The sequence below is a fragment of the Oryzias melastigma genome, linkage group LG18 (assembly GCF_002922805.2).
Source record: "Oryzias melastigma strain HK-1 linkage group LG18, ASM292280v2, whole genome shotgun sequence".
Lineage (NCBI taxonomy): Eukaryota > Metazoa > Chordata > Actinopteri > Beloniformes > Adrianichthyidae > Oryzias > Oryzias melastigma.
In genome coordinates, this window is record NC_050529.1 from 20,067,759 (window position 1) to 20,094,632 (window position 26,874).

The 26,874-nt window shown below is 39.9% G+C and overlaps 2 protein-coding genes across 2 annotated transcripts; both read left to right on the top strand.

Moving 5' to 3' along the window:
* The first annotated feature begins 1,505 nt into the window (after positions 1 to 1,505).
* btr12 (bloodthirsty-related gene family, member 12) lies at positions 1,506 to 9,970 on the top strand. Its single transcript, XM_024288360.2, has 8 exons — positions 1,506 to 1,675; positions 2,293 to 2,753; positions 2,895 to 3,086; positions 3,163 to 3,258; positions 7,339 to 7,572; positions 7,866 to 8,013; positions 8,714 to 8,740; positions 8,901 to 9,970. Exons 1-8 carry the CDS (start codon positions 1,516 to 1,518, stop codon positions 9,437 to 9,439), a joined length of 1,857 nt encoding a protein of 618 aa, XP_024144128.2. The 5' UTR covers positions 1,506 to 1,515; the 3' UTR covers positions 9,440 to 9,970.
* A 7,326-nt stretch (positions 9,971 to 17,296) lies between these two features.
* Positions 17,297 to 26,026, top strand: si:dkey-46i9.6 (E3 ubiquitin-protein ligase TRIM7). The gene is made up of 7 exons (XM_024288512.2): positions 17,297 to 17,321; positions 19,026 to 19,945; positions 21,719 to 21,814; positions 21,888 to 22,118; positions 23,526 to 23,673; positions 23,767 to 23,793; positions 23,867 to 26,026. Exons 2-7 carry the CDS (start codon positions 19,097 to 19,099, stop codon positions 24,418 to 24,420), a joined length of 1,905 nt encoding a protein of 634 aa, XP_024144280.2. The 5' UTR covers positions 17,297 to 17,321; positions 19,026 to 19,096; the 3' UTR covers positions 24,421 to 26,026.
* Positions 26,027 to 26,874: the final 848 nt, after the last annotated feature.

The window sequence follows — 26,874 nt, forward strand, 5'->3', positions numbered from 1 at the left end:
TTCGTTTTTTCCCCTCATACTGCTGTCTTCTTCTTGAATAAAGTATACTTCTATAGCGCGATCGCCACCTAGTGGCCAAACTGAAACGTCCTCCAGGAGAAGAAGAACAATGTTTACAATGTTCATGATCAGAACATTTTTGTTAGAATTCTCCTTTAGAGAATCTATGTAACTCTGTATGATATTAACAATCTCATTATTTCATTAATACATTTTACAAGAACTGTAATAGATTAATATAAATATATTCAAATTAAATAATAGATTTTTAATGTATTTCTAAACAAATGTGTATAAATGTGTAAACTTAAATTGGAATTGAATTGAAGAATCGAAAAAAATCGGAATTAAATCTATTCAGGCTTTTATGAATCGAATCAAATTGTTTTTGGAAATTATAACCGATACTTCGCCCTAGTAAAATACATCCTGATGGTGTTTTTTTCTAGGAAAATCTCAAGGAAAATCTCTGCTAATGCAACATAGAAACAATATTTTGTAAATATTTGGTTCTGCAGAGCCGTCCTGTGTGCCAATGAGGATCAGAAGAGCTCAGTCTGAAGAAACAGAAGCTTCAGAGAAGCCCCACAAAGGTTTCTGGTGCAAAAAAAGTTTCCTGCAACCAGAAAACTCTTCTACTTTTCAAAACTCATTAACATTTGGAGAACGGATCACAGGCGGAAGAAAAGAGCCACCATCTGCTGGGAGTCTGGTCTGGACGTCTTACCTAAGTGAGAGCTTAAAAGACATTTTCTGTCTGCACAGGACAAACTTCTTTCACAATAAATGCATTTTTTCCCTAAATGTTGCCACCAAGAGGTGCAGAGATAACATCTGGTGCTTTTTAGTGGCGGGACAGCATAAAAGTTTCACCTCTCCTCTGCTTGTGCGGTTTGCCAAGAAGACTAAAAGTCCTGCAGGCTAATCTCACTTAAGTGCCCCTCAGCAAATGGTGCTTATGCAACTGTAGGCTTTTATCACCTCATAGAAACATTGGCACAGTCGCCGCAGATTGAGGAGGGGGGGGGGGCAGGTCAGCATGTAGCAGTTAAAAAAAATGCACACTCCGTCTAAAGAGGAGGACGCGTCAGCATGCATCTCCACTCATGCAACAACACGAAAAATGTGCTTTTCTGGGACTTCACAAGTTTTAATTTATCTGCTTTATTATGATGTACACTGTTGTAGTAATAAAGACAATTTATCACATTATTAAGGAAAATCTGTGCATGTTTTCTCTTGATCTTGATTTTTCTACTTCTTTTGTGAAGCTTCTAGTGTTTAAATGGTAGAAATCTGTCAAAAATAACATTATGGTAAGAAAATACATTAAAATTTACTATGTAAATTTCCTTTATGTTTTGTCAAGTTTAAGTTTTACTAGAAAAAGTTTTAACTTTGAAGTAAAAGAAACATTTTTTAATGTTTAACACGTTTTAACTGGAAAACCTATATTTGTAGGTCACTTTCAGCCTGTGAAGGAGTTCCTCTGTGAGCTGCTCAGACTGTCAGGTGATGGCTGTGGGAGGGGCTCTGCTATGTGTGGGCGTGTCCCTCTCAGAGTGGGAGGAGCGCTGTGAGTTTCAGGAAGAGCTGAGCACCTGTTGGAGTCAGAGTCACAGCAGAGAGGAGGAAGAGGAGGAAGAAAGGAGCCTTCAACCGCCGACAAACATGAGTGAGTTTTTCCCTTTTCAGTTTTTTTTGAATGAATCATCTGTGGATTTTGTTGAAGAAATAATCTATGAAAATGACACTTTAAAAAAAGATATTTGTCAGATTCTGTGCTTTGATTGGAAATATTTGCTAGTGGCTTCTTTGTGTTAAAGGAGAAACTTAATATGTAAAAAAGAGTTTTATGATGAAGATGTGCTCAGATTTAAATGTGAAAAAGGAGAAAGAAAAGCCGTCAGTGAGGATTTGTAGTTGTTTGTCTGCAAAGGCGATCCTGATCGTCTGCATTCCTCAACTGTTCTGTTTGCCATCAGAGAACCGAACGACACTTCCTCCCTCTAAAGTCTTCATGTGAGCTGTTTTGATATGTTGTTGTTGGATAAGAGAAGGTGGTTCTTCATTCTTCAGTTTGACTCATCCAGCTGCCCTCTGAAGCCAGAGCCAAACACAATTTTAGTGTTTCTGACGATCCCAGAAATCGAGATTCTTTGATGATTTGTTTGCAAAACCTTTTTTGGTTTTTTGAGTTGAGAAGTTTTCAGATGTTTGTCTTTTTGGTGTATGTAGTTAAGTATTCCATGAATACTCCAGTAAAAGCTGATTCCTTCACTCGGTCCGCAGGTATCCGCTCCACAGGAGTCCTCTCGGAGGACCAGTTCACCTGCTCCATCTGTCTGGAGGTGTTCCTGGAGCCCGTCTCCACACCCTGCGGCCACAGCTTCTGCAAGGCCTGCCTCCAGGGCTACTGGAACCACAGCAAGAAGTTCCTGTGCCCCATGTGCAAGAAGGCCTACAACCGCAAACCCGAGATGAGTGTCAACCGGGTTCTGGCCGAAATTTGCTCGCAGTTCCAGGGCCTGACGGTTGCCAGTGGTTCCGGGACGAGTCCATCGCAGAAGGGCTCCATAAATGCGGGCTCAGATGGGGGACACCCCGACCTTGCGGGGCTGGATACTGGCGAGTTTGCCCAGCCCGGAGAGGTTCCCTGTGATGCCTGCATTGGAAGGAAGCTGAAGGCGCTGAAGTCTTGCGTGAACTGTGCCGGATCGTTCTGTGACTCTCACCTGAGACATCACAAGAAGGTTTGGTCTTTTCTTTGACCCATTTCCTTACCCCAAAGGTTAAAGGAGTTCAGGTTCTGATCTCCTTCACCTTGTTACCTCTGAACCAGCTTGTATTATGTCCGCGTGCGACCTCTTAGAATGACTGTGTTCCTCGTCCAGGTGAAGACTCTCATGTCACACCGCCTGATCGAGCCCACCTTCAACCTGGCGGAGAAGATCTGCAAGAAACACGAGCGCCTCCTGGACGTGTACTGCCGCACGGACCACATCTGCATCTGCAGCGCCTGCGCCGAGGCCTCGCACAAGTCCCACGACATCACGTCCATCGACCACGAGTACAAGAAGAAGACGGTGAGCTGCCGAAACCTCCGTTGTCACTGAAGGACTCGGTCACAGATTTGTGACTTCTTTGGTTTTCTTGTTCCAGAATAATCTGGGGAAGAAGCGGTCTGAGCTGAAGCATCTGATCAAAGAAAGATCCAAGAAACTGGAGGAGATCAAACAGTCCATAAAAGTCATAAAGGTGAGTCTTTTGTTTAGATCAGACCTGAAGAGAGAATCTGAATTCATCTCCTGACACCAGGGATTGTGGTCTAAAACAACCCCACTAACGTAGATACAGCGTGGTGACATCACGACCTTTAATTTTTTGAAGTTTTAGCAAGAGGCTTGGTGCAGAAAATTCAAGCGATGCAAATATCGCAAAAATATTCCTCCAGACTTTTTCATTCCGATCTATGAAAGATTTGGTGTCATAGAATTCCAGCCACGTACAAACCACAAGTATTCATTTCTTCTTCATTAATAATTTTAAAACAGTTGGTACTCTCATGAATAAAAATGGACCCCATCCACATGTTACTACCAAAACCAAGTCCTTGATTGGTCAAAGTTGAACCTGGTTTATCTTTCAACTCACAATCAGTAGTTGCAGGTTTTGTATGTGGAGCCAAAAGCGATCATAGAAAGTTGTGTAGCTACGAACGGACGTGAGTTTGGAACGTATAAGCCTGAAACTTCTGTATCTGCGTGTAAACATAGTTTCTATTGGAAGTGGTCACATGAATGCGCGTTCCCGGGGGTGTTTGAACATAGCTTTGGGCTCTGGTGAAAACTTTTCAGAATGACTGGAAATAGATTTGAATGTGTCTAAAGCCACGTAGAAATTCTAATTTTTTTTTAAAAAATTTAAGAACCAAACAGGGTACAGTCAATATTGTTTTCAAAGAAGCTTCAAACTGGAAGTCCAAGACTGTGTCTGAATTCCCGTCCTAATTCCTAAAACTATACAGTGTTTCTTTCTAATTGGCGGATATAAGATCACCAATTTCACCAAGTTAAAATCTAATTAATGCGAACATTATGCGACGTCTATTTATGACTCCACTGTGTTCTGATAATAAAAACGTTGATGGTTTATTACCAAAATATGTATTCAAACATGTTTTCTTTGCAAAAAATGTTCAAACACAATGCATTGTGGTCTATATTTGCTAATGTAGTGAGCATTGATGCACTCTGGTCTCAGGTAGATATACAGTTAAAAATAAGTTTTTTTTAGAGAACCTATCAACCTTTTTACCTTTATAAATGTTTTAGGGCTTCAAAAAGTGCTGCCGGTTAATTTCTGACAGATACATTTAGTCAAAATATCTCAAAGATTTAAAAAACAAATTTTTTTAAATAACATGACCTCATTAAAATATGAGTCTTATATTAAGGGTAATAAACTACTGTGACTTTAAATCCAGGTCGTTTCAACTATAAGTGATCCCTGTGAGACTTTCACACCCAAACCTCCGTGGTAAATATTTCCCATGTAGATTGAGTGCCGTCATAAACTCATAAACCATGACTTAGCTGTTGATCAGAGCGACGCGCAGGTCTGTTATGAAACAAAGCCGAGGAGGACGTTGCCCTCCGTCGGCCTCATACCTGTCGTGCTTGGCGTTGATAAAGAAGGAGGTGAGCCAGTGTAGCGCGTTTGCCTCACAGACTCCAGTCGGACCGGTGAGACCAGTACAGGCCTTTATATTACGGGTCACGAGCGCCGTGCAGTAAGAGCAGCACAAAGGCAGGCATGGAGGACGGCGCCTGAAGGCTTTTCCGTCAGATGAACGAGCCAAACCCCACACATACCATCTGATCAAACCTCGCCCTGCGCGAGTGGCCTGTTTTATTTTTAGGATTCCTAACTGGTTTGAGAAAACAGACTTTTTTTTTTTTACAAGTGTAACCTGCTACTTTTTGTGTGTTTTATCTCCATCTAAATACAGTGAGTGTTGGGTTACAGAGGTGAACGCCTCCGCAAACATACACCCTCCTCCTCCTCCTTAGAGGGCTGATAAACACAAAACGTGAGCAACATATGAGGGAAAAATTAGTTTTAGAGAGTGGTTTGAGGAAACTTTGAGATTTTGAGTATTGTAAAGTTTTTATTTTTCCACTTCAGGTCAGAGCAGGAAGGGGTTAAACCTGTCCGACCAGTCACTGAGGTGGAGTAAATGAAACTGCAGCAGCTTTGTTACTGTTTAACTGCTGATGGATGTTTTATTGAAGCAGAACGGCTTCAGTCGCTTAAGAGCAACACCATCGACTTCCATTAAAACTGAACCAAAAAACACGTTTAAGTAACAAAACCGATTCAATCTCCTTCCAACACGAACGCGACCCAAACACAAAGCAGAGTTTTTCCATTGAACTAAAGGGACGTTTTTCTTTGAAGGTTTAAGAAAAAGAAGTATACACTGTAAAAAGTGAAACATTGGATCAACTAAATTCAAAACTCATCTGTTTAACATGTCATATTGTTTTGGTTTTGTTTCTAAAAAGTCTTTATAATTGTAACAATTTTAATCTTGTGATTAAACTGTGTCATTTTTTATTGTAAAGTGTCCTTATAAATTTAATGATTTTTTTTTATTATTATTAATAGTTCTGTTATTGTTTTACATTTAAACTGATTAGTTTGCATCAAATTAAAATGTTGAGTTAGTGGTTTACTCAAATCAAAAGTTTTAATTTGATCAAAAACTAGTATTTTGTAAGAAATTACAGAACTTTGAATAAATGATCCAGTGTATCAGTTTTTACTGTATAGTTTAGTGATAACAAAAAATTCATTTAAAAAAGTAAAAAATTGAAACTTTTGAGTATTTCAAATGAAAAAAATATATATAAAAATGAACCAGTTTTAAAGTTTATGTATGTACCAGACACTTTATAGATAACACAATATATGAAAACACAAAGAAAACGTCCCTCCAAGTTTCTAGTAATCATCCTATAACTGCCCTATAGTTATGATAATTCATTAAAGTTTGTATATTAGTTAATCAGATGTTTTCCTTTTTGTTGGTTCTCCGTCATGCTTGATGCAGAATTGATTTCCAAAAAAGATGTGATAGATTCATTCAGGGGTCTGCAACCTTTAACGCTAAAAGATCCATTTAGTTCAGGTTCTAATGGGACGAAAACTCAGTAAAAGCTGCAAAGTTTCACCTCAAATTGGAAAAAAATACTTTATTTATGTTTTTGTGGTCATTAATTCATTTATATAAAAAATAGCTTTGAAATGAAACGTTCTCTACATTTGAGCTTTTTTTTATTTATAACAAATGTAAATTCTTTCACTTTTGACAAAAGTACATTCCTTTCAAAATAAAACACATCCTGTGTCTAATCAGATCCTCCAGCTGCAGAAGAATTACTTAAAAAATGCAAGAAACAGGAGATTTTCTATCATTATGACTTTTGTGTCATAATTTTTGTTCTTTTACTAATGAATAAAAACATGACAAAATTATTTTAAAATATTTACATGTAAATGCAATACGATAATGTCACTCTGATTATAAACTACTCTGACAGTTGATTAGACCTTATACCATCATTTTAATCAGTTAGGACTATTTGAAATGTCAAAAATGTAAACATAAATTAATTATTACAAGCCAAAGAGCCACATGAGGCTCTGGAGCTGCAGGTTGATTTCCTTTTGAATTGATTTTCTTTTATATTAAAAAAAAAAAAAAAAAAAGTTAAATTTTCCGAGTGAAAAAGTGCACAAAAAAGGAGCAGGAAGATAAAAAATCCTGTTAATTTTTATCCCTAATCTTTTTACTTATGCATTTTTACACAATAAATATATATTTTCACCTAAACTCAAAATGATTTTCAAAAAGTACTAAAAAAAGTGTTTATCCTCTAATTTTCTAATTCCATAATTCAGGATTTTTTTTATAGTAATTTCCTTCTTTGTCTCATTTAATGATGGCGGTCACATGTTTTATTACATGAAGAGGAACCATTTAAATCACTTTACTGACAGGTCTGATGGCTCCAAAAAACGGTCTTTATTTATTTATTTTTATGTGTTATCAAACACTTTCACATAAGAGGTAGTAAAGTTTCATTTCCAATTCAGAGAAAAAGGTGTGCCCTCACTATTATCATCCAGGCTCGTTGGGTTGTTTGAAAAGTCCACAAGTCAAGGTTGTCCCTCATGATGTAACCCCGCAGAGCCTCCCGCCGTTGGATCATAACACCGATAACGCTCTCAGCGGGCTTATCGCTGACCGCGAAATTGCTGGTTTCCCCGCAGGCCGGCGCTCAGAAGGAACTGGAGGACAGCTGGCAGGTGTACGCCGAGCTGCAGCGGCTGGTGGAGCAGAGCCAGGCGGAGCTGGTGGAGCTGATCGCCATGCGGCAGCGGGAGGCGGAGCGCCACGCTCAGGAGCTGGCTAGAGGTCTGGAAAACGAACTGAGCCAGCTGAAGAGGAGGAGCCAGGAGTTGGAGGCCCACGCTCACACCAAGGACAAAGTGGTTTTCCTTCAGGTACTGGAGTTTGAGAGAAACTCACATTCATCCGGAGTGGCCTTCATGCTGCATCACCTGGGGTTGCTAGGAGACGCAGCATCAAAGCTCTCCTTGAACTGAAGCAGCAGTTGTCATTATTTCCCTTCATCCTGGACTGTTTATGAAGCACAAACGCCAAAGATGCCTTTGAAGTCGGTGCGGCACAAAGCCAGACCCACATTTAGAAAAAAAAAACGAATCAAGGAAACAAAGAAAAGCATCATCATAATCACACCCCAGAATGTATTTACATTTTTTTTTATCTCCCTCAGAACATTACGACATTGTCACCGTCACCAGAGCACACCGACTGGTCATCGGTCAGCATCAACACCGACCTCTACCTGGGAACCATCCGCACCTCCGTCAGCAGCCTGGTGGACAAGTTCCAGGAGGAGCTGAAGCTCTTGTACGGCAAAGGTGAGGCTCAGAAACCCCACCTTTTCTGCTGTACAGGTTTACAGTCGCCATGGAAACGCAAGGTCATGCATTGGATTGAATCATGCAGTGCTAAAAAACAAAATGTGTGTGGTCACAGCAAAAACACTCAAACACAATGATAAAGATTTCAATATAAAAAAAAAAGAAAAACTCAAAATAAAGAAATGTAAAAACAGTATTAATGGATGTGCAAATACTTCAGGAAGTTTGTATTTTAAGGCATAAAAACACATTTTATGTGATAAATGATAGCACTACTGTATCAATTAAAGCGTTTTTAACTATAAGGAGAGTTTCAAAATACATTGGCAGTCCATTTTTTTTCCTCTTTTTCGCTCTAATTTCCCATGCAGTGTTAGAACGTTCCCTGTCTGTCTGATAGAACGCTCCAACACGAGGCTGAATCCAGCGCAGACATATGTAGGTCAGCACATGCATCAGAAAGCGGCTCATTTTTGCAGCACGCTAACACGTTCGCACGGCCAAGACGGCCGCACAGATGGAGGTGGTGTTGATGCCGCCAGCAGCTCGGCCACACGGAAACACATGTCTGGAGCTTTTTACGTCTCTGGATGGGATGTGCGTGTTTAACGCCCACTCCGACCATCTGCTGGGACGTATGCGCCGAGCGCCTGCGGTGTCCTCCCTCCCTCATTGTGTCTCTGCTTCTCTGTTTCAGAGCTCCGGAAGGTGCAGAACTATGCAGGTGAGTAACACTCCCACTTGGACCCCTCTGTGGAGGAGAAAACAGTGATAGAAGTTCAGTTTCTTTGGATGTCCACTAGGTGGAGCCAAATCTCCACAGTTTTAGATAAACTTTAGATTTTTTTACTTCACTGATTTTGACCCAAATTCTGTTCTGCTAGGTGAGGTGATTCTTGACCCGATCACCGCCCAGAAGAACCTGGTGGTGTCAGAGGACGGTCAGCAGGTCAAATACGAGGAGCGCAAGGTTTCCCACTCCGACGGGCCCAAGCGCTTCAGCCCGGCGCTCTTCATCCTGGCTCGGGAGGGCTTCAGCTCGGGGCGCCACTACTGGGAGGTGGACGTGGCACGCAAGACCGCCTGGACCCTCGGCGTGGCCCGGGGCTCGGCACGCCGGAAGGGCGAGATCAAGCTGTGTCCCGAGGGGGGCTACTGGTGCCTGTGGCTGAAGGACGGTGAGGTGAAAGCCCTGGCGGCGTCCCGCCTCCCCCTCATGCTGCCGTTCCACCCCACCAAAGTGGGAATCTTCCTGGATTACGAAGCCGGACAGGTTTCCTTCTACGACGTGAAGGCGCGTCAGCACCTGTACACCTTCATGGACAAGTTCAACGAGAGCGTGTACCCCATTTTCAGCCCCTGCCTCACCCAGGACGGGAAGAACGCTGCTGCGCTGGTTCTGACCCACGTGAAGCACAGCTGAGACCAGAGAGACGGCATGTTTGGTGTTTTTGATCGAACGAGTACGCCTGTCTGGGAAATCTGTCACCTTGGACTTACTTGTTTGCACTTCACCTCAAAGCGTCAAACTTTGGAGAAATGAGCCGGACTTGTTACTCTGCTCCACTTTCTCATCACACTGATGTAAATACTGAAGATAACCGTCCAGCAGAATGTTTCAAAACATCTCAGAGGGATCCATCGTCTGTGCTTTGGAACGATGAAGAAAATGGACTCAGGAACTGACTCTCTAATGATCTCGATTTTACTTTTGCCATTTTCTCTGCTGTGTAAGTTTTTATTTAGCTGCCGCTGTCAGGTTTTTGGTCAACAAGGACGCCCATCGTGGTGTCTGGAGCTCTGCAGGAGAAACCAGAGGAGCGGCTGTGCCTCATCTTTGTAAAGGGCTTTTTTTTTTTCTATACTTATGGATGTTTTTATATGAAGAAATAAATACTGTATAAACTCACTGTAATTCATCAATAAAGATTATCTGTTAGGATATTTCATGCAATGGAAGTCTTATGTTTGTCATTCAGTTTCTACCAATCAATATCTTACATTTTTGCAGATTTACTGTCCCAACTTGCAAACAGTTACAGGTTCACAAAATCAAGCATGACTTGCTAGATTTTCACATATTCTTTGTTTGGTTAGACACACCTCAGTTCTGTGTCCGGTCCAAGTGAACAGGTGTGAATAGACTCGTATGAACTCTAGTCCAAACTGAACAGTTTGTAGTGACACCTGCTACACTCCCAAATTGTTCAGTTTGCCAATAAGTTGTTAATTGGATTTGGTCCCAATCTGCTTGTATTTTCACCCTTTTATGACCCAACAAACTGCCGTACTTGACCTGACCTGAGGGCAAAAACTATGTAGGCCAAATCTGAACCAACCACTGTTGGTATGAATTTCCGAGCGCTAGCAGCTCCATGCTAATGCAGCTAACCGGCGACTAGTGATGATGTCATTAATCCTTGACTACCAAAAAACTATATAGTTCAGAACTATAAATGGATTTCAAAAGTAATTCGGACACCATGCTCGCTACTTTTCTATCATTTTTTTTTTTTTTTTTAATGAAGTCAACGATTTCACAAAGTGAAAATGGAATCAACACGAACATTTCACAATGTTTATATAAGACTGGATGGACTATGTTCTGATGATGAAAATGTTTTTAGCTTGTTAAAAATAACATTGAAACAAAATTTGTTTTACTGCAATGCATTGTGGTATTAATATAGTGAGCATCGATGCATGCTAGTTTTTCGCAAAGACTTCTGGGAAATATCTAGTGCTCTCCATTTTGAAATTGTGGATTCAGACCACTAGAAAATGGCAAACACACTACATCAAGGACGTCAAACATAATCACGCAGGGAGCTAGAACACACAATAGGTCCTGGGCTGAACAGAGGGATATCATTCCCTTTGCCCGTCTGGGTGGATTGGGCTTGAAATGCGGGTTTTGTCAATGTGTGTTGTTGTCTGTTTTACTCTGTTTTTTATCCTGTTAGGTTTATTTCGTTCTGCACCATGAGGGAGGGGGAGGATGATGACACGATTGATGTAAAATATTGTGTTTAACCTAGAACGCCAGAAGTCTTTCTAACTTATCTCTCAGCCTCCATGACTGTCGCGTTGCTTCAACAAGTTAGCAAGAGAACATCGGAGAACATAATATAGAATGATCCAGAGGGTCAGATATAATTATCCAGCGGGCTGGGGCCGGATCCAGTCGCCTCGACTTTGACACGTATATTGAGTAGTGAAGTAGTGAAACCATCATTTTTCCATAGCTCTCCATTTGGAGGGCTACATGTAGGTGTAGGGGAAGGACTGCCATAGTTCCTCCTTGATATTTAGGTATAAAATACCCAAAATGCAGCTGATAATGAAAAAACTAACAGAGTTTTTTTTTAGGTTTGGTAAAAAGATTGAAGGTTTAAAAGCTCCTAAAAAGTTCCAGGTTCAAACCAACAGAGATTTGAGAAGCATTAAGCAACAGCTGATGCTCTGGAGAAGACTAAGACAAAAAGTTTTTGATTTGAAGAACCTGATAAGATTCTCTGGATGAGGTCAGCTTTTTGTCCCGTGAAGAAAGGAGAAATATTGCTGCAATGAGAAGAAGACCATCAAACTTTAAAATTGCTGCTCCAAATAATTATGATGAATTTAAGTAACTTTTTTGTCTTATTTTAACAATGTAAATGTTTTTCTACAAATGCTTCACCATCGTGATTTCTGGCCAATGGGTGTAGCGGTTGTCTAACATTTGCTCCTGTTTACAAATTTTGACTCCACTTGCAAAAAGTTAGTGCATTTATGCACACCACCCTCCCTTAGTTTAGACGTCTTTTTTCACAACAGGTGGCTACTTTACATTTACATGACGTTTGCATTAAATGAAGACATGATTAGAAAAAAATTGATCTGAAAAAATTAAAACATACATTAAGATCAATATGAAGATAAGATATGAACCCAACAGGTTATATGTCAGAAAGAAAGAGGCTTCTTTTGAAGTTACTCATTATATTCAGTATCTCCTCACCTGTATCAAACTAATACTAATAGAACAGATAAAGTGGTTAAAGTCCATCTCTGATCATCTTTTGACCCATTTTGAAAGCGTTCCAGTGATCTTTTAGTTATGATTATGCCGTTTTTAGTCTGTATTGTTTTCTAGGACTCAGATTCTGCAGAGCGGCAGTAGTTAACCTTAGCCCAAACCCCTCACACCCCCAAGGTAACATTACCGTTGCACCGGTAATGGGGGCAATATTGGAGCTATTCAGCCGCAGTTTGATCCAGATTCCAGTTCAGATGAGGAAAACAAAGACGTTCATGGTTCTGTTTGTTTGCAAGTGGATGCATCAGAATGGAGTGGAGCAGGTAGACTTTGGCCCGCTGACTGTAGCACCTACATCACATCTACAAGCTTTTTCAAACAGCATTTTTTGTCTGTTCCTGATACACAACAATTTGAATAAAGAAATACTCAGAAATGCATTTATAAGCTTAATTTTCTTTTTATATTTTCTCCATCATCAGAAAAAAATGCTACAAGAACATGTTAAAAAGAGTGAATGGTTCTGATTCACGCACACAGCAATTACAATTCAACCCAACACCTTGAACTTCGTTCACATCAGATTCAGTGGGATTGTTGTCTCTTTTAGGTATATAATCCTTAATAGTATATAATTCAACATTATTTTCATTACACATCCATTCAGAGTGCTTTAGTACTGTATATATGAATGTATATTGCAGTATAACACAGTTATAACTGGTATTAACAAGTATTTACTAAGGATGTGTATTGGCAAGAGTCTGGCGATACGATACGTATCACGATACGTGTCTCACGGTGCGATACGTATCACGGTATATCACACCACTGCACTTCTGTAATTCTGAACCTTTAGTTGTAAAGTTTGGCTCTCGTTGTTTTGTCTCTTGTTTTTATATGATACTAGCTGCAACGTGGCACAGAGGTTTGGTTTGGTACCCATCCCAAAAAAAAAAAGAAAAAAAAGCTGAGTAGTATATGTCTCACAACAACAGAAAATGCGAGCCATTTAACACAATCTGGTTCTAGTGTGATCTTGTTTTTGTCGCAGTGTAGAGATGCTCAAAGTGGGCTCTACTGCCAACTAGTGGCCGGGGGTTTAGATGGAAAACAAAAGTAAGACTCTTCAGGATGCTCATACACAATTGATTAAATATCATCTAGTCAGCATTTTAAAACAATACAAAGAAATATCGAGATATATTTCCAATTTGATTTTTCACTACACCCCCAATGTGCATTATATAAAATTGAACAGTTAAAGTGCAGGTAAGTGGTTACCTTTACAGATCAACCAGCATCTGCTTCATCATGAGTTCTCAAAGCCCCAAAGGAGACGTAGTGAAATGTTTGAATATGTTGGGTTATAAAGATGAAATAAAATGAATGAGGCTGTTGTCATAACACAGATCAGTGCAGGTTGGTGGTGATGTAACGGTGAAGCTGGACTTTGTCGTTCAGTCTTATCGCTTCACGGTGTCATCCTGATAAAGTTAAGTGTGAGACATCAAACACTTTGATCTTTGGCCACAACACTGTAATCAGCCTGTGAAGCTCCTAAACGTTTCAACCAAAGGTCACGGAGTTCCTAGAGGCCCCATCCCGACGTTCCCAGAGACTTGGCGGTTAAACATGGAGGCCTTTGAGGTGCTGCAGAGACCACCATGCCACATGATGTTACGCTTTACCAGAGCAAGATGGTTGCCGTCAGTGAGGGTCAGCGCGGCAGCTGTTCTCCACTGGCCGCTCCAGCTGGCAGCTGCCTCGGGGACTACCGGCTGCCGGGTTGGCTGAGGTTTTCGCTGACATGAAGTGTTTTCATCCTGGGAGCTGCTGTGCTGCATCTGTCTGTCCTGGATGTTGAAACAGGCAAAAACACCTCGCAGAGATGACTGGAAAACTATTTATTTATCGATTTATGCTATCTATTTAAGATTTTCAATTTAGTGAAAAAATAGTTCTAATTCATTAAACTCCAAAGAAAAAGGTGCCATAATTTCAGTTTTCATCAGTCCTGCTTCTCCCTCTCTAACATCTTTTTCTATTTGACGCAGAGATTTTTTTATCCCCAAATTTAAAGGTTTTAGTGAATTCTGATGTTTTTTCAAGAAACAAAAGCCACGCCTGAAGAGAAAAGTACACAAAAGTATTGCTTAATCAGAAGAGAAGATGGAGCAATACATACAACACAAATACTGCATAGTCACAAATCCAGGCCACTTTACACAGATTTATTTGTATTTACTTCCCATATTCTGTCTTAAACTGCATGAAAAATGGTGCCTTGAGAATAAAATCTACAAGTAAAACACTCTAATCATTGTCCAGGTAATTCACAATGTTCCACTAAAATGATACATTAAGAAAACAAAATAAAAAACAACAATACAAACTGTAATTTATAGAAATAGACAATATAAAAAAGCACACTGACAAAAATCACAATCAAAACATTGTTATGAAATTATAGTTAATCCAAAATTTAAGACTTTCATTTGTCACACTGATCTGAAAGGAACAGTTTTTGTTCTGAACATGACCATCGTCAGAGTAGAAGTTCTTTCAACAAAATCAGGAAGAAAAATCCAAAATTTCACCAGGTTTGGTTCTGATTCTGGACGCCAGCAGCAGGTCTGTCCTTCCACTTCTCAGAGTTCCTGCTGGTTCATCTTGGACCAACATGTCAGAGACGAACTTTGGAGAGACTTAAGCACAAACAGAGTTGTTTTAAAGTCTTTTAACCACAAATTAAAGACTTGAAGACAGGATCGACGTGGGCCTACTTCCTGGTGTCATCAGTGTTCTGAATGAACTCACAGAACCTACATCACATCTGACTCTCACTGCAGTCTGATCTGTCAAGGATAAGGCTCTCTAGGTTTGACAATAAACCTTTGATTGTGTTTTTAGGAAGATAACATTCTGATGATGTTTTAGATTTACTGTGACCGTTAAAGTTCAGGGATTAGAGTCCATGATTATAGACTTCTACCCTGACATGTAGGTTTTAGAGAAAGGGGTGATTGTAAACACTCTCTGTGGATCAAAGATCATCTCAGTCCGTCTATGTTTGGCACAGAAAGTTGTTCTGTATCCACTCAGCAAGCAAAGTCCACAGTTAGACGTTACAATTTACTTTCTCTCAGTTATTTTTATCTACTAAAGTAGATTATTTAACTATTCTGAATCAATGGTTCTTATTGATTTTATTACTTTACATGCAGTGGAGGAAATACATATTTGATCCCCGAGTGGATTTAAGGGAGAAGATTGTAGACTTGTGGAAGACCAGAATGGACAATAAAACCATGAGCAACAAACTGGGGGTTAAGTTGACGACTGTTGGTTCAATTGTTAAGAAATACAAGAACATGGCCATCAATCAACCTGTAGGTCTGGGGCTCCAAACCAGATCTGACCTGGTGGGGTTTCCATGATAATGAGAACAGAGAGAAATTGGCCTTAAAAACCCACATTGATTATCTTTTTGATGATCTCAAAGCATCACCAAGAAAACCACTAGGAATCCTTTACACTGTAATGGTTTAGGAACTTGTAAAGTCCACCTGCTTAAGAAGGCACGTACAGATCCACCTGAAGTTTACAAATTAATACTTTCATGATTCAAAGAGTGATTGGGAGAAGATGCTGTGGTCAGATCGGATCAACATGGAGCTCTTTGGCATCAAGTCAACCTGTTGTGTTTGAAGGCAGAGAAATGCTGCCTATGACCCCAAGAACACCATCCCCACTGTCAAGCACGGAGGTGGAAACATTATGGTACTGGGGTGTTTTTTCTGCACAGAGGTAAGGCATTTACATGATTTTCAATATGTTCTTTTGTTCTGAGTGTCATGGGTCCCTGGGTAAAGTCTCACATATCCCAGGAATGGGTGGACTGGGTAGTCTCCAGTGTGTTATTTATTTATTTTTTTAGGAATTTTTTGTTCTCCGATTTGTAATTTTTCAGTAATTTTCAAGCATGTTTTTAGGATCTTCCAATAATTGTATTTTCCATTTTGTTACATAACCTACAGTTGAAAATAAAAGATTACTACTCCAATTATCATGTGCTGTCATATTTTGATCTATTTTTTATGACAAATATTTGTCATTTGTATATTATATCGGGTAAAAGTTACCTGGCAAAAGTGACGGTGAAACTTTTTTTTAGCAAAGGTTTTCTAGGTTTAAAATAGGTGATAGATGGGTCTTCCAACCGGACCATGACCCTAAACAAAAAACCAAGAAAACCAAGGAATGGTTGAAACATATCAAAGTCATAGTGTAGTCCAGCCAGTCTGAGGACCTCAATACAGAAGAAAACCTAGACAGAGTTTCCAAGCAACAGAAGACCAAATCCTATTAATTTAGAAGTTATTTACACTTTTGCAGTGGAGAGTGGACCAAATTCCTCCTGATATGTGCAGGAATCTGATCATCAGCTACAAGAAACGTCTGACCTCTGTGCTGATAATAACAGTTTAGTTACAAAGTACTAAGTCTATCTGGCAAGAGGGTTCAGAGAATGCTAATACATTCATGTAATTCTTTAAAGTAGATTTCTTGATTTTCTTTACGATATTTCCCTTTTTTAAAAACATTTTTATTGAAAATATATATATATATATATATATATATATATTGATTTTATTTAACTATTCAAATGTTAATTCACACATTAACATTCATTTTTTGTCTTATTGCAGTTCTGAACGGTAAATCTAGTTTTTATATCAGTACCAGAGTGTTAATTAATTACTCTTACTTCAGTAACTCATTGGATGTTTCCTTTTGAATGTCAATAATTTGAAATATTAGCACTCTTTCTTCAGTTTGATATTTGTTTTTTTTTTATCTGTCTGTTTCTTTATGTTAGTTAGAAGAAAATGCCTATTTATAAAATGAATTAAAAACAAATGTTATTATTTTGTGAGGTTAATATGTCTATAATAAACCTAAGAAGGGAGTTAAAGTCTACAGAATGATCCATCAATAGATAAGAAGGTGACCATATAGGACATTCTTCCCTTCAAGTACTAGAACTTTAAAGGTTTTTCCTTTCATTTTGATGATCTCATTAATTATATATTACGGATATGCGGTCAGGATCCAGACTGCAGCTTTTCCTAAACCTAAACTCCACTCTGTCCTTCAGCACAGAGCGGATACATTTCTGTTGGGGGCAAACGGAGGTGGGAGGGGGTTATATTTTGGGTCCGGGGGAGCAGAAGCAGGTCTCATGTGTCAGTGCACAGAAGGCGCTGGAGGCAGCTGCTCTCTGGTGAGTGTTTTCTCTGTGTCTCATGTCTTTTCTTCACCTCCTTCTGCCGTTTGTTGCTTCTGTTGTTCCTCCCTGCGACTACCGAGGATGAAGGATCTCTGAGGCTGCAGCTCCTCTGAAGACAGACAGACGTTCCTCCAAGTTTGGCTTCTGACGACCTCTTGGAGAACCTTCATCTTTAAATCAGTTTGATGTTGTTTTCGCGACTTGTTAGAAGGTTTTCAAGAAGGTTCAGAGAAAGCAGGTCAGAGCAGACTGAAGCTTATTTTTGGAAGCTTCTTAATCTGTGTGTCATGAATCCGAGGCCTCTGGGATCTGCTCGAACTCAGATCTGAAGAACAAGCTGAAGACAGTTTCACGTGAAGTGGTTCTAACCCGAATATTAATTGGCCTGAGTTTGTTTTATACATTGAAAATCATTTTAAATGTTCTGGGATTTGTATGAAGAAACGGTGCGATTGAAGTAATAAGCCTCAGAAAGGTCAAGTGTGAGGTAAAGTCTTGACCACCAGAGAGCAGCAGAGACTGCCAACAGCTCTGACATCGGTCCAGAAAAATGAAGTAGAACCTTTGCAGGGATAAAAACCACTGACATAAAAAATAATAATAATAATCAAGCTTTGAGTTTTTGTCTTCAAAGAATTCCAACTTTTCTATAAGAAATTTGATTTTAATCCTAGAATTCCAACATTAATCTTGGGGTTCTGAGTCTATTCCTAGAATTTTCACTTTAAACTTACTGAACTCCATCTTTTGTGAATTCTCAAGATCATCTCAGAACTCTGGCTTTGGTCTTAGAATTCTGTCTCTCTGACTTTAATATTACTGTGGCATTAATGTCAGAACTTTGGCTTGAACTGTAGAATTTTGACTTCAGATTTTCAGAAATCTGTCTTTATTCTTTGGATTCTGACTTTATTATTAATAAGAACCCATAGTGACATCAGTGTAACATCAAAATATCAGAAATTTGTTCTGTGGTTTGCTTGTTTTGCGGTATATTCCACATAATTTTCTTTTTTGGAAAAACAGGCTCTTATGAGTTAAAATTCTAATTTATATCTCTTTTTTTAACTAAAATCTCAGAATATTGAGTATTTTTTTTTTTTTTTATTTTGATATTCCGAAATTAAATTCAGAAAAAAATAGCCAGAATTATCTATTCTGTCTTTTATTTCTCATCTGTTTTATTAAGAAACATTTAATGAGTTTTTTTTTCTTTTTTTAACTGGTTAAATTCTTCACTTAACTAAAATTATTTATTTTTCTCTCCAAAGTAAAAAAAAAAATAAAAAAATAAACTCACTCTTTAGTGGCACCACTTTGGAGACAGTAACTGTAATCAAAACAGGTACAAATAGATTAAACATTATATGTTTCTAAAAATGGATGTAATAAATATAGCCTAAGCCAAAGCAACATTTTTTTAAAGCTACCATTATAGAATTCGACTTGATCTGTTCTCAATGTTTTATTTACATTTGAACCCTTTAACACTGGAAATGTCACCAGGTCATTGGAAAACTGCTTACTGCTGAAGCCAGCCTCTAGTGGTCACTGGAGGAACAACAGCATTTCGTGTTTTTAGGTTTGCTCCAATATTTGGGATGGAATGTTGGGGCTTGATTGGGATTTATTTGTTGTTTTATAGTAAATAAAAAAAATGCTTCTGACTGAAATGTAATGCACTGACTGTTCCCTCAGCATCTCAGCAGGTTTGGTGTTAAAGCTGCTTGCTTGCGCTGACACTGACCCCGCCTCTCCGCCGTGCAGGAATGGCCGCCACTGGGAATCTGTCTGAAGAGCAGGTGCACTGCTCCATTTGTCTGGACGTCTTCACCAACCCTGTTTCTATCCCCTGTGGACACAACTTTTGCCAGAACTGCATCCTGGGATACTGGAAGACCAGCCCTCTGTTTCAGTGCCCCATGTGCAAGAAGTCCTTCCACAAGAGGCCAGACATCAGCGTCAACACGGTCCTGAGGGAGATCGCCGAGCAGTTCAAGCAGATCCGGGTCAAGAGCGTGGAGGAGAAGGCCAGCGCCAAACCAGGAGACGGGACAGCAAAGAAGTGGACGATGGAGAGGAGGAAAAAGGAGGATGAGGAGAGGCTTTTGGAGGAGGATAAGAAGCAGCAGCTTGTGGAGGAGCTGAAGCAAAAACAGGAGGAAGATCAGAGAAAGAAGCAAGAAGACTTACCTCCATTAATCCCTCCGGAGCTCGCCTCCAAAGGATCTCCTTCAACCTCACCTCAAACTGCAGCTGCACCACCTCTGCCAGAAATGTCCCCGCCTCCTTCACCTCCATCCCCGTCCCCTCTTCTCTGGGAGGAGGTCCTGTGCGACGTCTGTTTAGGGGAAGGGCGTCCCAAAGCAGTCAAGTCCTGCCTGGTGTGCCTGAGCTCCTACTGCGAGGAGCACCTGAAGTCCCACGCCGCCCGCTTCACCAAGCACAAGCTGATGGAGCCCGTAGCCAACATGGAGGACAGGATGTGTCCGAAGCACGAGCGGCTGCTGGAGCTCTTCTGTAAGAAGGACCAGACGTGCGTGTGCGTGCTGTGCACGGAGACCGACCACAGGGCGCACTACACCGTCCCCGTGGAGAGGGAGTGGACGGAGAAAAAGGTGGGGCGTCTTCACACCACCTGCATGCTGAGCTCTACGTGTCGAGGGTTAAGATAAAGTGAGAGTGTTTGCACAGAAGTATCATCCCGACTCTGCTGAGACTGCAGCTTCAGTCAGACTAAATAAAGACACGCCAGCAAAGACCTCGGCTCCTATTTCAGAACTGATGTGGTCTGATATCAAAGAAGGAAACTCATTTACACAAAAACTTCAGTAAAAAATATCGTTGCTGCTTTTGCAGAACAGTCTTAAGAATTTTGAAGAAATACAAACTAATACTGAGAAACATGATTGGTAGCTTTTGTTCAGGTCTCACCCGATGATCACCCAGAATTCATAGGAAATGGTCGGATTTATCTGTGGTCACATATTTGAAGGAACATTCTTGACCTATTTTTTTATCTTATGTGGAAAAAGCCAGCCACTGGGCACTTGTCTAGAATGTAACTTATGTTGTTCACACTGGACAAGCGGGGAGGGGCTTCTCCTTCGTCTTTTATTCTGTTTCTTAGTCCATGTTCATCAACTACTTGGAGGAAGAGACTTGGTGCAAAAGTGTTGGTGGAGAAGATCTTGTGGATCTTGCTCTACAGTCTTTTACAAAATATATGAAAGATTTAGCATCATAGAATTCCAGTCGGATACAAGATCCTCTGCGAACAACTTTCAAATGGTTGACACTTCTATGAATTAAAAGGGACAACATCCTGATTGGTCAAAGTTGAACCTGATTTAACTTTCAACACACGTCCAGTGACCATGTGTTTTTTAAGAAGAAAGCAAACTTAAAAAACTTCTACACAAGAGTTTTGAACGCGGAAGCCCTAAACGCATATGTATCCCCATGACTGACATTTCATTGGAAGGGACTTCTTAAACACACATTTCCGAAAGGAGGCGTGAACATACCTTCAGGGTACGTCGGAATTTTGACAAAATAACCCTTTCAGCTTTTTTTAGACCTCTGAAGTTCTTCCGCTGGGAGGAGAGGTCAACGTTCTTATCTGGAAAAAAGGTGGACCCCCTTCATTGAAGGGAGTTTAAAGCCTAAAATGGCCCCCACATCTTCCTTTGGATGTGAAGGAGCGATTGATTTCACATAAATGAGTTTCCTTCCAAGGAGCTGGGGTCTCCACACAAAAAGGAGCATAAATTAACACCCTAGGACAGGGATATGCAACTCCAGGCCTCGAGGGCCACAGTGTCTGTATGATTCCCAGATATCCAAGCTTTACTCATGACTGATTATCTGGTTCAGGTGTGTCCAGTGATATAGAACATGCCGGAGCAGAGAGTGTTGGAAAACATGGAGGTTTGCAGCCCTCGAGGCCTGGAGTTGTCTATCCCTGCCTTAGGAGGTCTGGAGTGGGAACACCTCCATGAGAAGGTGGTGGTGGAAGGGGATTTGTGCATCGTTAGACTCCAAAAAACGGACTTGTGGTTTTACATCCAGCTTGTAAGATAATTTATATAAAAGATTTTTTTACTTAACAGATTTTATTCATTTCATAAGTGAAAATGGGAAAAAACAGGAAGTTGATGATACTGTCGTTGACATTTTCCACTAAGCAATTGCACAGACAAAACAGGAGTTAGTGTGGTTAAATAAAGCAGCAGTTGTGTGACGTATAAACATATTTTACTGTCAACGCATTTATTTTTAATCACTTAGCCTGGCTGTCCATCCATAAATCAATGTAATTAAAACTGCAGATTAAAACTTGTCCTGCATGAGGAAAATGAACAACCTGTTTCTTTGATGAATGTATGCAGGCACAGCTGAAAAGAACAGGGATTGATGTGCAGCAGATGATCCAGGACCGGGTGACCAAGGTGGAAGAGATCAAACTCTCTCTGGAGCTGAACAAAGTCAGTTTTCCTAAACATGAATGGAAGCTTCACATCCCGTTTGGGTTCCAACATTTGTGTTTTGACTGTTCAGTCCAGTGCTAAGAGAGAGATGGAGGAGAGCATGCAAGTCTTCTCCGAGCTGGTGCGCTCCATCCAGAGAACGCAGGCCGAGCTGGTCCTGGCCATCGAGGAGAAGCAGAGGCAGACGGAGCGCCGCGCACAAGGCCTCATCTCCGAGCTGGAACAGGAAATCTCTGAGCTGAAGAGAAGGAACACTGACCTGGAAAATGTGGCTCGGACGGATCACATTCACTTCTTAAAGGTTTGAGGATTTTAGAGAGCAACGTTGCAATTTTGACCTTACAGTGAAGGTTGGCTGTTAGATAGTAGCCTAAAAATTTTATTATTATGAACTTCAAAGTTTTCTGAAAGTTTAGATTTTCCTTTTTTTAATTGGTGAGCCGAGGAAAGTGGTGTGTATGCTAAACATCAGGAAATACGTTCTTATTGCTTGTTTTTGTCCAGATGATTAAGAAAAAGTTAAGAAATAGTATTGAAATTCCAGCAATGTAAATTCAATTTCACAAATACATTGTTTCCATTAAGTCATAATTATGTGAATAAACACAAACCAACTTGTGTGATAAATCCTTCAAAAACACGGAGCACTAGGGCTTATCATCCATCAAAAGAGATGTCGGTGTCTTATGGTCATGGTAAGCTGGAGCCGCTATAGGTGAAGTGATTTTGGGAAATCGTGGTTGGTGATTTTTCAGAATATCTGCGGATCCAACAATTCACCAAGACAAGCTCAACTCTTGATGAGTTGTGTGATGCTGTGGGACCTCTGTTGGTCATGTGACTCATTAAATATAAAAAAAATGTTTTATTACATTTTTGCAAAACTGGTCGATTTCAAAACTCTCCTCTTTCAACTGCAAACATTTTTTTCAAAAAATGCAAGTTTTTTGGAATTGACGGGTTTCCATTTGGCGAATTTATTATCACAAATTCAATTTGTGTAATTTCATAGTCAGTGGAAACGCAGCTCATGACCGCTTTTTAATAGGACCAATCAGAATCAAGTATTCACTCGGATCATGGTATGAGGCACCACAAAGACCTTTTCATCAACATGTATTAAAAAACATTCTTGTTGAGTCAGCAGAGACTGGTTTTGAGGATTGATTGATTACAGGACCAGTCTGTGTAACATGATGATAGTATGAGGATCCAGTCACCAGAATAATCAAAGTCCCAGATGACATCAGTTCAACTAAAACCATCCCAAACAAAATGTAGTTGTGTATTACATGTATACTTGTCTTTAATTTTATATCTATTGTAAACTTGAAATCTTCCAATTTTGTCTGAAAAAGTACAGAGTTACTTTACTTCCTACCCATCACATACATGATCTATACTTGCTATTCCTACTTATACTGAAGTGCACTTAATCAAATAAACTATGTGCTAAGGGCAGAAATGAATAACAGTTTGAGATGTAAATGACTTATGGCCACAAGGAGGTGCTGTTTGGAAACTGTGGTGCTCTTGTGAATCATTTCATTAAATAACAGAATGCAGTAAATGTGGAATAACTTTACTCTTTCATTTCTTTGGTATGAACATCTTCCTTAAATGTGTTCCACCGCACGAGTTCTTCTTGCTCCTGACTTGTTCAGAGTTTGTATTAATGTGGTCTGAGATGTTCTTGTGTGGTTCTCAGAGCTTCCCTGCCCTCAGCACTCCTCCGTCTGTGAAGGACTGGTCTGAAACCAGCGTTCCCACTGACACCTGTGTGGGAATGATCCGAAGAACCGTCTGCAACCTGGAGGCTACCCTAACCGAAATGATTGACAAGCTATCGGAAAGTGGTGGGACAATCTTTCTTCTAAAAAAATTGAAAATTCATCAACAGTGAACTAAATTCAGAGTTATAATTGATTCTCTTTCTCTGATTTTAACAGAGATCACAAAGGTTCAGAAATATTCAGGTGATTGGTTTTGTCTACAGTTCTGTGTTGTAGTTGTGCACAACAGAACAAACTCCTGGTTCTGCTTCCACAGTGTACGTAACTCTGGACCCGGACACGGCCAACCCGTGGCTGCAGCTGTCTCAGGATCGGCGTCAGGTGAGGCACCTGGGGGCCTGGCAGGACCTCCCCGACCACCCTGACCGCTTCGACACTGTGGTGATAGTACTGGGACGCGAGGGCTTCACGTCCGGCAGACACTACTGGGAGGTCCAGGTGGGGGACAAAGACGACTGGTACATCGGAGTGGCCAGGTCTTCGGTGAACAGGAAAGGCAGGATCTCTGTCAGCACATCTCAGGGCTATTGGGCTCTGGCCCTGAAAAAAGGCCAGGGCTACCGCGTGTCCACAGCCCCACCGCTGCAGCTATCCCTCGAGTCCAAGCCCAAAAGGGTGGGAGTGTACGTGGACTTTGAGGAAGGTCAAGTCTCCTTCTACGACGTGAAAGCTCGGACCCACATTTACACGTTTGAGGCTACTTTCACAGAGAGGATTCAACCCTTCTTCTACCTTTACTGCTGCGACAAAGCCTCTGAGACCATGGTGATCAGTCCTGTGAGCGAGAAAAGCCTCATCAAGCAAAGCTAAGGATGTGAAAAAGGACAGACTGTATGGATAAGTGTGACGATCGCATGCCCAATCTTCCTGTGTGTTCCTCCTTCAGACCCAACCGCTTCCTCTAAACTCATTATTGATGTTGTTTTAACACATTGAACTGTTGCCTCATTTCACAGATTTAAGATTAAAGAAACACATTTCCGCAGTAACGTTTTGATAGATAGAAGAGAGATGGAAGAAAAGACGTGTGAACACATACCTCAGTAATGGATGGGATGTGAGAGCATTTGGGTTAATTTAGCTGATTTGTTAGAGGAAGATGCTGAAGTTTATTTTGAATTTTGTTGTTTTAGACAAAGTTGAGACAAAATGTAATGGTTTTTTTTGTTTATCTTTAACACTTTAATTCCCTGCTAAACCAAACAGTTAAGCACAATAAATGTTCTAATCGCCAAAACCTACATTATAAAGAAGAAAATAATTAGGGCTGAATTGATATAATCCATTAATGAATCTGAATGGATCTAAGCTTAATAAATCAATAATCGATCCATAAAAGTAGAGATCAATTTAGCACATAAAGTGAAAGTCTGCTAGCTTGATGCTAATGTTTAATGGGATTTCCCGTTGGGCGGCTAATGTTAACACTCGGTCAACTTAAACATACATTGCTGACTAAATGTACTTCTTTATGTACTTACAGGTATCCATTTTCCAAACTCCAAAAGGAAATATTTTTAAAGTAACCATTTGTGTTCTAAAACACATTTGTTTTGCTCATTCTTTCTTCTTCTTCTGGAATAAGGTGTAATGCTTTAACTCGATCGCCACCTAGTGGTGGAAACTCCTTACAGGAGAAGCAGAACAATTGCTTCTCCCTTTGAGTAACACTGAATGCTGTTAACAATCTCATTATAATTTAATATATACACTTTAAAGTGTGCAATGTATATCAGATTAATATAAATATCTTCAAAAATCTAAATCTGTTAATTGTATAAACTCAAAATTGAACTCAATAAAATTAAAGTGATTGAATCGCAAGAACAGAAAAAAAAAGAAAAAAATCTTAATCGGATCGTTTCAAGCTCTGGTGAATTGAATCAAATTGATTCTGGAAATTACTGGCAATACCCAGCTCTAGAAAAAAAAAACATTTCGTAAACAAGTCGTAGTTTTGGGTGAAATTGTGATGCTTCTGAACAAATCCACCAAACCCGGCGTGAATCTGCATTCACATCCAACGTGATTCATTTGTCAAATTTACGTCCGCTGCCTCCTTTTCAACGTGCATCAAAATGGACTCTTTTCTAAAACTGTGTTCATAAACTTGACACTCCTGTCGCGTATCAGAGAAGCTACTGCCAGTTTTTAGCCTCATCGAACATGTTGTCCGTATATGTCATTTACATAGATGACACGGATGACGTTGAGAGATCAGGTTCATTTATTTTGAGAAGCTCTAGAAAAACATTTGTGAGCACGTGTTCAAGTCTGGGTTCATGAGATCATTCAGCCTTTTTCTTTTTTTTTATTTCGGTTAGGTTCACCATCTATTACAGGAGCTGATGACTTGTCTTACATTAGTCAGAAGAAGGAAAAGGTAGAAACTAAGATAATATTTTTTTGATGCAAAGTATCAGTCAGAATCTCCTTCATATTTGTTTTGGATGGCACTTCCTCTGTGTTGCTGTCAGTAGCAAATACAGGCACACAAACCTACAGTGCCCTCTAGTGGTTGTTAGTGGAAAAATAACAAATATTTGTTCAATTTATGAAACAATATTTATTATCTCTTAAATCACAAATAAGTCATTCATTCACATATAGGTCGCACCTCTGGCCCAACATACTATTCATCCATGGCAATATCAATGAAAAAAAAAGAAACATTTTCTTTTTGGTCTGGTTGTTAAAGGGTCAAAAACTTTTTTTTCCTTTCTTTGCTTGTTTATTCAACTAGAAAAATCTTACATTTTATGCTCCCAAAAACTGTTTTTAAAAGCTTCTGAGTTGCTATTTCTTGGTTTTCATGTCAAAACAAGGAGTTACTGAACATGTTTTCACGTTTAGCCTTCAACACTAGTGGATTTACAGTATGAATTTTTCTAAGATAGGAGCCTTTATGCATGATATAAAGTGATTTAGAGATGTTTTTGTCAGATGTCAGATACTGAATTTTCCTGAAAAAATAAAAGTGCATCAATAAAAGATTACAGAGAAATATCAGGACAGAACTCCTCTCTGCTTCAGGGACAAAACACTTCAGTTTCATTTCAGCGAAATGACATAACTCTGCCACACCCTCCTCCTCCTCCAAGGCTCTCTTTAGAAGACATTTATGCAGGGAGGGGTCAGACATTAATCTGATCATCTCAGCTCCGCAGGACCTACAAACGTCGGTGAGTTACAACATACCTTCATTTTTTCTCATTTTTTCCCGTAAAAGAGTGAAACTGAACTTGGACTTACATCCAGCTTCAT